The 12,209-nt window shown below is 33.3% G+C and overlaps 1 protein-coding gene across 12 annotated transcripts in view; it reads left to right on the forward strand.

Annotated features, from left to right (window-relative positions):
• Positions 1 to 800: 800 nt before the first annotated feature.
• Positions 801 to 12,209, forward strand: part of LOC131157889 (ubiquitin-like domain-containing protein CIP73) — a 34,846-nt gene continuing 23,437 nt past the window's right edge. For 5 of the 12 annotated variants that reach the window (XM_058112325.1, XM_058112331.1, XM_058112335.1 and 2 more), the window contains exons 1-3: positions 801 to 1,005; positions 4,591 to 4,735; positions 10,397 to 10,514. In XM_058112325.1, the coding sequence (XP_057968308.1) occupies positions 4,613 to 4,735; positions 10,397 to 10,514 (241 nt within the window). In that variant the 5' untranslated portion in view covers positions 801 to 1,005; positions 4,591 to 4,612. The remainder of the gene's footprint in view (positions 1,006 to 4,590; positions 4,736 to 10,396; positions 10,515 to 12,209) is intronic. The other 7 variants (XM_058112329.1, XM_058112326.1, XM_058112330.1 and 4 more) reach the window with 2 other exon arrangements.

The raw sequence follows: 12,209 nt of genomic DNA on the forward strand, positions 1-12,209 counted from the left end.
AACTCTTCTTACACTTTTCTCTCTCTCTCTCACCTTCAGCACTCTCACAGTCCTCGCTCACTTGCACACTTCACACAATACAAATGTTCTTATTTATAGATACATAAGATATATATAAAAAGAAATAAGTTATTGCATTCTAATGGGATAATGAGCACATGATATTTTATGAATTATTTTAGCACGTGATAATTGTGTTTTTGATGGAATGAATTTGACATGTGACCGTAGCTCATCCTCTTTAAGGCGTTTCCATTTTTTCCGTTTTCATATTTTCTCAATTTTCATTGCATCAAAAAAAAAAAAAAAAAAAAAAGGCTAAAAAAAAGGAAGTTACGATATCATGCTTTTAAGACTTGCAATTTTCTATCTTCCCGATCCAATAGTTATCATTTGCACGATCACACATTATTTACAATCGCACAATTTAATTCTACTATAGAATTAATCAATAACGTTATGCAAAAATCTTTCTTTATTTTTGAATAATTAAAATGCAAATTTAATCACAAAAATTTTAAGTTTTTTTTTTTAAACCTCAATCATAATAATGCTTAAAGAATATTATTATACTCTTAAAAATTATTATAACCCTAATAATTTTTATTTTAAAATTTTTGTAATTATACTTCAAATTATACCCCATTTTTATGCAAAGGAAAACAATCATTAGGTATTGCGATTCAACCAGTGCATTCGAGCTACCATCGAAGTACAAAATTTTGTAAAAAATTAATAAAGTTTTAACTATATATATATATATATATAAATATAAATATACATTTTTTCAAAAATTTTTAGTGGCTAACTGTTTAAACTTTCATTTTCGTCGCTCTTGGTCGGCCGTCGCCAGTCGCCACGCACGCACACAGACAAATAGCACAGAGAAAAAGGAAGAAACAGAGAGGACAGAGCACAGAGTGTAGTCCCTGGTAGCTTCTCTTCGATCAATCTCCCCTATTGAGAGATCGACGGAACAAACCCACAAAGCATTTTCATACGCAGGTTTGTTCTATTCCCTTTTGAACAATCGAAATATCTTCTTCTTTTTTGAATTTAAATTTAATTTTGGTCGATTTTTTGCCAATCGATTCTGTTCCCCGTTTCTTCTGGTTGATTGTGTTTCAAGCATATTTTATTTTTTTGGGTCGTGTTTATGCTGATCGATTGCGTTTCGGTCAATTTTTATTTTTATATTTTTTTCGGTTTGTTATTGTTTTATTGGCTTAGCAAAGAAAAAAGAGGGTTTTGTTTCGCGTGTATGATGAAGTGATGATATTTTATTGGTCAGAATCGAAAATATGTTTGTTCCTGATTTATAGAACCCTAAACTTGATGAACACTTAATCTACTGCACGCTGCGGAAATGGTAGAGAACCCTCTGGAGTGTGTTTATGCGGATTTTTGCCTGTAAGCAAGCATCTGCGGAAAATTGCAAAATTGGAAATTGATTTTTGTTTTTCACTCTGGGCATTGATAATTCGTTTTATAATTGAGCTTTTTTGGTGGGTATTAACAAAACTTAAGCTATTGTATTCTAATTCACTCGTCCCTACATAGGGGTTTGGCTGTGATGGAACATGGGTAGTGGTATAAGAAGGAAGAATTATGATAACATTCATTTTCCATTTGGTATTCCCAGATGCAGAGATTATACTTGTTAATTAATTTGTTTATAATGTTGTTTATTGTTGGAGTTAGTTTTCTGCTTATTTATTGTGTTTTTTCTCATGCTTTTGATGATTTTTTTTTTGAGTTCAATGAAGAATTGAGATATTGTAGTTCCGTTTTGGTACTTCTTCCAATGGTAGTTAAATTCTATTGAGATAAGAGTTGAATGTGCCTTGTCAAATGGGAATGCAGTCACATGGCAAGTTATTTTTCATTTGACCTTTGACTAGAGAGGAAGTACTTCGCAGGATTAGTGAAAAGAGTTTTTATAAATATTTAAATCAAGAGTTAATTGCCATAATATTGAATTTGGATTATACCAAAATGGAAAATGGAAGAGAGTGGAAAAATATTGTGTAATTTGTTGGTGCAGTCATAATCTTTGTTGTCTTGCGATGTTGCATGGAAGTAAGTGCAATGGGTGTTTGATCTCTTGTTCTTGTTCTTCTTTTGTTTGTGGAGTTCAATTTGAAGGTGACCATACTACTCGTATTCATTTCTATGTGCTTATGTTTAATTAGCTCAAAGTATGTAAAAGGATTCATGTAATTGACCTCAAATAGTTGGCATAAAGGATTTCTTGTTGGTCTTGCATACTATGAATGTAGGTAACATTTTTATTTGTAAATTTTTTGAATGGTTTAGCATAATGAACATTAAGTGGTGTGCCACAAATCCGAAATATGTTATTCAAAATAAAAGCAACCAGAGCAATAAGTTATCTATTCATATTTTTAGTTTTATTTTTGGAAAGCAAGTGGATCTATGAAAATATTCAAAATTTCCAAAGTCCTAAAATGTGTCTTACATATTATTGAGAAAAGTAGCCAAATCAATTACCCTATGCATCTATTAATAAAAACAGATATATGGAATGATAATGACTGTATGCTTTGTGGTTTTGGTAGTTTTTTCAATGCTGGATAGGAAAGAGAATCTATGGCTAAGAAAGAGAGAAGGACAAGGTGCCTTCCTAGAAAGAAAAAGACTGTGGCCTAAAAAAGTACAAAGGGGCAGAAGCAAACCAACTTTAAGTTACAACAGTCACAATGTGGGAAGTAATACCAATCCTTAATGACTTTCAAAATAAACCTGTCTTCTTAGCCAAGAAATCTACTGGAGGATGTTAATTGCTAACCTACCGGCCTGATAAATTACTAGAGATGAGAAGTCTAGAATTACCTTAGTCCTTAAATTTCAATGTTCTTCTTTTTGCACTTTGAGATGCATTCTTTACTGTAACAGGGACTCATTGGATGCTTCATTTTTTATTACAATGCCAGTCAAGCTCATATTTATGCAAGCAAAAAAAGAACCATCAATTACAGTTTTGCTGTTTGATGTTTTAAAATATGACCTATATCTCCTAAATTCCTAATTGCTGTTGCCTTTGATGTCTAAGAATTGTCTTGTTAAGATTGAAATTTATCCTACTTGTGTTCTTTTGCATGTCATTATTCTAATCTTATTCCTTAATTGTTATTTGATCCAAGAACAAAAAGTGAACATGTATTCAATCAGACTCCAAATCTGTTTTGGGAACTTAACCAAACAAGTCGCCAGGTTTTAGTTTTTAGTCTTTAGTTTTTTTGGTTTTTTTGTTTTTGTTTTGGTTTTTTTTTTTGCACAATTTTGGACAGAGTTACTAAACGGCCTTGATCAATTTGTTTTAAAAGTAATATTGGGAATAACCGTCCCCCAACCCAACAACTTATGTGTTTAGGTCAACTGATTAACATGGTATCAGACCAACCCCTCCCTATTAGGACTTCTTCTCTCTTTTCTTTACCTCTTCTCCATCTTTTCCTAATTTTTTCCTCCAGTTTCTTTTGGCATAATCATCAATAGATGTCTGGAAAACATTTCTAGAAGCAAACTTTCGTTGGTTACTGATGCCAGTGATCATCAGTGCTGATATGAGCATAAAGAATGGTTTCTGTTCCAGTTTGGGTTTTCTTCTCTTGCTGAGTTTGGGTATGCTGCTGTTACTGGGGTTTGAGGCCCTAAGATAGTTCCTAAAGCCTGTTTCTTGAAGATGTTTGCTTTTCTATCTGTGGTTTGGCTTGCTGGTTGTGTTTCTCCAGCTTGAGTGGGGAGTTGAGTGACTAGAGGCAGTTTTGTAATACCTCATTGTTTATAGTCTAATTATATTTGAGTGGTGGAGACGCCATTTTCTCCTCTTCTACAATTTCTCTCTCTCTCTCTCAAGCTACCACCTTAGCATGGTTTAGAGCCATAGTTATCAAGAAGTTTTGGCTACTATTCTTATTGCCCACATTTATTATCTTTTTGTTAAAAATTATCATATTTCTTCCAATGAGGGTTATACTGTTTTTCACTATTTGTTTCTCCATGTCAAATTGTGTTGTACGTGTGAGGGGAGTATTAAGGCTTGAGATAAATTATTGGCATTTTTGGCCCACAACCTAATAGCTTAAGATTTTAGGTCAAGTGGTGACTTCACTCCTTGTACCCATATGTTTAGCTTGATATGGTTAAGACTTGGGTAGCATTGCTTTATTTACAGCTGCCATCATCCAGTCTCGTTTGCAATTTCCATATTTAACTGACTTAGGGAGAGCATCTACTTTTTAATCCAGCTTATGTGCTGGTGTTTGATATGAAGGAAGGAAAGATGCGAGCATGGGAAGCTTTTTGATATTGGCTTTGGCGCTCAACATCCTTTATTATTGTTTATTATAACCATTGAATGAAATAATTTCCCACTCTTCTATCTTCCCTTCATATGGCAGTGCAAGGCCTTCTTGAGGTACTAAAAAATAGCAAACCCTTTCCGCAGCATACGATCCCCAAATTTTATATATGAATGCTATTTGATGGATGATATCCTGTTTTACCCCTTTTATTCTTTTCTTACTCTCCCTCTTCATGAATGAGTGTTGTTTAACTATTTTGCAGGTATTAGTGTGGTTTTTGGAGAATGGGAGGTAATGGAGTTGATGAATATTGTATGGGCGCTGAGGTGGAAAGTTCTGAGACCACCATCGAGATTAAAATAAAAACATTGGATTCTCAAACCTACACTTTACGAGTGAATAAACAGGTAAATTCACTTGTAGCAGAGTGATTTATCTTGTCTGGGTGTCGGCAATGGTTTTTTTCCTCATGTTTCTTTGGAAGACTTGCGGCAGGATTGGTTGGCTCTTTGCTGACTTTTTCCTGTTTTTCCTATGATCTTTGTTTCTGGTTTTTATTGATGGAAATGGAGGATTTCTTTTTCTTTTTTATTTTCCCCTTTTTTTCCTCTCTTTTTTTTTTTGTTGTACATTCTTCTGTCTTCTAATATAATTCTTTATTTATCAAGAAAAAAAAAGGTAACCTCCTTATCACTTGATCAACACACACACACACACATATTGATGGGAAAAGAAGAAACCTATTAAGAAAGAAAAAATTTACAAAGAGGATGAGAAGTCTTCAGAAATCAAAAGAAAAGCAAAAACAGAAGCTTGCTATTACAAAAAACAAAAAACAAAAACCAAAAACCAAAAAATAAGCAAAAAACACCCAAAAGGAAACCAAAAAACAATATTGTCCCAAATCAGATCTACAGATGAAGCATGATCACGAAAATCAGATCATTCCTCTCCAACCAGATAACCTATATGGCCAATATGCGATAACTGCACACGGCCACGAAACCTTTGCCTTCTTTTGTCTCCAAAAACAAACAAATCAATCAACAAGAAATACTCTGAAGACTGAAGACAAATCCAACTCTCTCCCAACAAATAAAAGTCTTATTCCATAAGCACTGAGCCGTAGAGCAATGACAAAGTAAATGAGCATGAATGATCCTCACTCTAGCACACTACATGACTTGCACCGGGGTGGTGGTGGTGGTTGGGGGGAGCCATATATTGTCTGCAAAGTTGCAGAAAATTGTTGGTGTTAACTCTATTAAGAATGGAAATCCACATTGAAGCCTGTACACTTCAAGGAATTTTTAGCTCTCAATGGTTGATTAAGAAAGACCAATTTAGATGAGATTAAAAAGATTTACAAGAACAAACATCAGGATTATCTAAACACCAGACTAAATATCCCTAGAATGACATTACTTGAAAGAATCCAACGAACTTTGAAGAGAGAAAAGCTCCTCAGTCTTCCTATCATTAATATTCGTCTGAAATTTAAAAATCCCAAGAAAACCCGATGTCATGAATAATGAGAAAAGAAAAAATAAGTGCACAATGCAAGATGAAAGATAGAAGGGAAGACAACCAAGAAACATAATTCTCCAAAGGAGAGGTCCTTTCAAAACCAAACTCTATATCTATCTCCTGCTTTGTATTTGATACAAGGAAAAAAGAAAGAAGACGTGTGGAATGAATTTCCAAGGGCTTTCATGAGTAACTCTAGCTAAATATTAGCATCCCATCCTTTCTCTATTTATAAAATAACCCAATTCCATGGAGAATTTGTTTCCAAAGTGAAATGCTATAATTTCTTATCAACCAAGTAATCTTTTTAGACACGAACTTACCACGGACCTAAGCTTCCCTCCTCCTTATATCTAAAAACAATCTCCCAACTCATCAGATGATCCCGGGCCTTGGCGAAAGGAAATCATGTATAATCCTTTCTAGCCAATTAGCAACCGCCACTAGAATCTTAAACAAGGAAAAAATATGGGGGAATCAAAGAGAAACACACCTGGATTGAAGTAATGCGATCTCCCAAGGAGGAAAGCATGCCCTTCCTTTCCACCTATCAAAATGTTTAGAGACCTTAACAATAACTTGATCCCAAAACTTCTCAGACCGAGGATTCTCACCCTAAGGAACTCCTAAATAAGTCAAATCCCACTGTAGAGTACCACAACCTACAGGAGCGACAAATCTAGGAGTCATCTCTGAATTCAGATTAATAGCAGTAGACCATACTTAGCTAAGTTTATCTTAAAACCAGCAACTAACTCAAAAAATTAAAGTGGTGAGAATGTTGCAAAAAGACTTCCTATCATCTAACATGAGCAGAACAGTATAATTGCAAAACTGCATACAAGAGACAACCACTTCATCCCTGGACTAAACCCTTATCAATGTCCCCAATCAATCTTCCTACTCAGAAGATCAGTGACCAAAATAAAGTGAAAGATGCAGAAAATCAAGTCGTAGTTTGACCATTAATAATAGAAGAAAGATAGCTCCTAATACAACGCCACTTAACTCAAAACCCCTTCCTATAAAAAAACCAGTCCAAAAAGAGCAACTAATCCTATCATAGGGCGTCTCAGAACCAGCTTAAAAATTGGACTCCTCTTCTTACTACTCCTAACATCCTTGACAGTGTCAACCAATATTATTATCTTACTAAAATTAGGCTGTATGTTATATTTGGACTTGACATTTATTTAAAATTGATGGTCTGTTACTTTTCTTTATCAGTGAAATTTATGTGCTGTTTATGATTTTGTTATTGTTGTACTCTCAAGATATTATTTGAAGAAGCATTAGTACGAGTTCATCTATGAGAAAAAAATTCTTTATGTATGTGTGAATGCTCTCTCTTCATGAGGTATTTTTGCTAAGATTTGCACATGTTTTCTTGACACAAAAGGTAATTTGAATTCTAAGATCTGCAGCTTATGGTTACTTCATTCCTTAATTTGATAAATATATATGCAATGTGTATATCCTGGAAATCAAATGAGTTCATCCTTATGGCATTACAATTTACCACTTAAGTCGTAAAAGTCTTGAGTATCTAGTTGAAGTGGAGCCTAGGCACAATGGTAAAGTTGTTGCCATGTGACCTGGAGGTCACAAGTTTGAGGCATGGAAACCATGGTTTTAAATAACGGCCGCGACCGTTACGTAACGGTTTTTTGGGTTACCGATACCGTTACACACCGCGAAATCGGTGGGAAGAAAAATCACGGCTATAGCGGCCGTTACGGAATGCAACATTACGTAAAGGCCGCTACGGCCGTTATGTAACCGCTACAGGATTGTTACAGCAAAAAAAATTTTTTATCTTTTACTTTTTCTTCTCACTTTTTCCCTCTCTTTCATAAATCATTCTCAATATACCATGTGGCAAGAAGGGGAAAAGATTACAATGAGGATGACAATTATATAAAATTTAATATTACTTTAAATACTCACAAGAGATGCATTAATTAACAATTTAAAAACACTAACTTGTTAGGAAAATATTTTATTTTGATATTATTAGTAATGTGATATTTATGTTCTATATTTTTCAACTTCAACCTTCTTTCTTTTCTAGCTATTTTATATTTGTATTATTTGTATGTCTTATGTGTCTAATAGATTAATGGAGTGTATAATGTATTTTGTTTTATTAATTAATTTAGCACACATAAGAATTTATCATAGATAAGAACAATGAGAAGTATAAATACGCACACATATGTAATTTTTCTATCACTAGTGGTTTAAAACCAATGTAAACTTGTTGCCCTTACCAAATAACTTAGTTACTCGAACTAAAGGATCCAAAATACACTAAAACTCTTTAAAAAAATTCACGGCCATTTATGTAACATCTGCTACTCCTGCTTCCCATTACATCCGTTATTGTTACGTTACACTATCCGCTACTGTGATTTAAAACTATGATGGAAACAGCATCCTGCAAAAAATGAAAGATAAGGCTGTGTACTATAGACCCATTGTGGTCCACCCCGTCCCCGAAACCTGCATATGCTGAGCTTTTTCTGGGCTACCCTCTGAGTATCTAGTTCTTATATTATAATTGATAACACTCATTTAAAATGTAACTATATATTACCTTTTAGTAAATTAATATTGTAGGAAAGAAGCTTATCTCTGTCACTAATATATATTTTTGTCTTAGAATGTAACATGCATAAATATTATTTTATTGCTTTTCAATATATTTCTTGACATTTATGGGGTTTAGATATTTAGTTTTTGTGTCTGTGTTCAGAGGTGCATGTTATCAATATTTGGGGGGGGGGGGGGGTCTTTGTTGTGGCACAATAACAAGTGGTGACAATGCATCGTTCAGAGGTGCATGTTATCACAAGTGGTGACAATGCATTGTTTTACATTACCAATTTTCAGCTTTTCTCGTCAGGTTTTCAATTGTTATGATCTGTTGTCAAAGTGCTTTGCACAGTTTTTTAATGAAGAAAATTTGAAAAAAAAATTGCCATATGAAATTAAAATATAATTAACGTAAAAATATCTGGAATTTTTTAACAATTTAAAAGATATTTCATCCCCTTTCAGTCTTCATGCACAATAGGATTATTCTTGGAGTACTCAAGACTCAAGAGCGAGTTCAAAAGTAATTTTTAAGTAATATATCTATTTTTTTTATTCTTTTATATCTCCAATATTTTAATACTTTTTAACTGATTTGAGCTTTAAATTTATTTCTAACGTTTGATTTATTAAGGTTTAACAATGATATTGTTAAATTGCATGGTACTTGGTGATGAACATATTTATGATGATTGATGGACGGTATGATGATTAATTGTTACGTGATCCAAGGACCAAAATGAACCTGCATTCAATCAGGGGTTTAATTTGTTTCAGCTTTGAGACTATAACAAAATAGGTTGCCAATTTTCAATTTTTAGTTTTTGGTTTTGCTTTTCATTTTCATAATTTTTGATAGTGAACTGTGATAACAAAAGATCCATTAATTGCTCATTGTTATGAAAAAATTTATAAAATACTTGCACATAAATAGAATTTATTTCTGCTCTATTGTGGATATTTTCAAAACTATCTCTCACAAACAAAATTAATTATGTTCATGAGCTTTTCAAGGTGTAAGCAAGATATTACAGATACTTCATTTAATAGATTAGATGAATTCAAACTGTTCATAATTTATGTGGATAATTCATTTTTGAACTTCTAATTGTAACTATTTACAGAAATTAGGGCATGAAATTATTATTTAGTATCCTGAAATTCAATTATCATTGTCTTTTCATTTTTAAACTTTGATTTGAACTTGGGAAACTAATGTAAAGAATGGCAATGAAGCTATCCTGTGATGAGGCAATCACAAATCAGTCCCAAGCCTTCTTCTCCAGGCAAATAATGTGGGTTTATTTTGTTGTCAATAACCATTTTCATTTTTCATTACTAATTTTCAGATAATTATAAAAATGTAACTTTTATTTTTTTCTTTTCTAGTTTTCCAACATTTATATAGAGAACTTGGAGATGTTTTCGAGGTTCTCCATACAAACTTTTGAAAATTGGAAAACAATGTGGCATATTTGTATTTCTTTGAAAATTTGCAAATGAAAAATGTAACTTTTTCCCACAAATAAACAGGACCCTTGTGTTTAAATTTATGAGATATAAGGTGCAAGACTAATGGAAGAGTGGTAAACCTGAAATGTCATGCCCTGCAGCATACCAACTGTGGAATGACCATAGCTTTTGACAGGGGCTTGGGACACGATCTGACCAAACATATAGTATTTCCAAATGCAAACTCTATTTTTCCCCATTGTGAAATAAGAATGCTATGGCCGTAATTTGTTGTTTTGTTCATCTCTCGGGATTTCTGCTGGTAAGTGTATGTGGATATGTATGAGATTAAGATATTTATTCAAGAGTTCACTATCATGATAAATTGAATTCAGGATTCTTGGAATCATAAAGCAAAGTCATGCCTGTTGAAAGTAACTTGCTCAAACTAACATTGGGTTTTGCCATTATATTATCTTTCTTGATGTCTGCAGATGCCGGTACCTGCTTTGAAAGACCAGATTGCTTCTGTTACTGGTGTGTTATCAGAAAAACAGCGTCTAATATGCCATGGGAAAGTTCTGAAGGATGATCAACTTCTGTCTGCCTACCGTATCCTCTTTGTATTCATTATTATTAATTATTGTTAGCAATTTTTTTAGTGACTCATGACATTTCTTTGAATTTTAAGACCTTTTGACATTCATGTTGTTGCTGAAAATATTCTTTCTATTAATCCCTTCTACAATTTTCCCTGTTAGTTTTTGAACTTACCATTTGATGGTTTTAAAATAACAATGGAGGTCACCCAGATTTGACTCAATATTATCTTATGATTTTTTTTTGTTGGTTAAGCTTACGAATTTACAATTTTTATATGAAGTGTATGAGTTACATTTTCTGCAAAAGTTCTGACCATGTTGCTGTTGGGGTTTCCCCCAAATAATGTGTTCTTTATTTAATGATTCTGCATTTAAGATGTAGTATATCTACTTCTTAAATACAGTGAAGTCTGTAGAAGTGTATGCTAAGGCTTGGTATGTCTTCTTCCAAGGTACTGATAACTAAGCACTATACATCTCACACATCCTGAAGTCACAAAATATTAGCAGTGGCAGCCCTAACCTAGCTCAATTATAGCATGTCTGTTGATAATTTGTCAGTTATAATTACATCATGATTATTGTCTAATTGCAGCGGTAAATGTGCTCATGCAACTGCATAAAAATGGAAATGATGTCATGAGAAGGAACAAGAGATTGCTAATATTACTTGAAAATTTTGTGAATTTGTTCACTAACCAAAAGTTAAGTGCTTGTTGTTTCGAATAGCTTTATTGTTCTCTACAGAATTTGGCTTCTTGGTCCACTTTAGTCCCATGTACCAAATCTGGCAGGCTGGCAGCAGATGATGGATCTCCTCTACTTGGAGGCAGGAACCTGTTTAGTACCTTGTCACAAAGAGAGATAATATTTTAGATATCATGCATATTGCTTCTTGGGAAGAGAATACTTTATCTCGTCTTTTCTAGACTGCTCTCTCTTCCTTTTCCAGGGAGCTGGAAGCTGGTAACAAAGATATTTATGCGCTGTTCGCTTGTGGAAAACAAATTTTATTTTCCATTTTCAGTTTTTCAAATAATTACAATAATGTCACCTTGTTTTCCTTTTTTCCAAATTTGTGTAAGAGTTGGGAAAACATCTTTTTAATTGTTTCCTAGAATTTCTTATATAAATTTTGGAAAAATGGAAAACAAGGTGGCATTTTTGCAATTATTTGTTAATCTGGAAATAAAAAATGAGAACTGTGCTCTTCAACTAAAGAAGCCCGTATATTTTAAGCACCACGCATAACTCGAATAAATCTGTTGAGTGTTAGAAGTTTTTGCTTCAAATTTTTTACTCTACAGAGGTGTTTATAATTGTGCTTACTAGTTAATAGAAGTATCTCTGAGGCATTTTCTGCTAATTCTTGCAATCTCTACACTTCTTATTCTTCTTTCTCACTCAAATGTTCTATAACTGAACTTATCACAAAATCAACCTGGTATCAAAGCCATTCTCAGTTCTTTTATGCTCTTATCTTCTCTTCCTGTTTCTTCTCTTTTTCAGAAACCATATTCTATGATCAAATTCCTTCAAGAGTCAAAATGATACCAGAACAACCATTACTAATAAGAGTTAAACACAGTATATATGTTTCCTTTCTGAGCGCTAATGTTAATGCCAGTTGCTGATTTCATTAGAAAGAACCTCACACAGGTTTAACTCTCTTTTCTTGGTCTAATAGTGGACTTTCTCCTCAGTT

Source organism: Malania oleifera, chromosome 6, assembly GCF_029873635.1.
Source record: "Malania oleifera isolate guangnan ecotype guangnan chromosome 6, ASM2987363v1, whole genome shotgun sequence".
Taxonomy (NCBI): Eukaryota; Viridiplantae; Streptophyta; class Magnoliopsida; order Santalales; family Ximeniaceae; genus Malania; species Malania oleifera.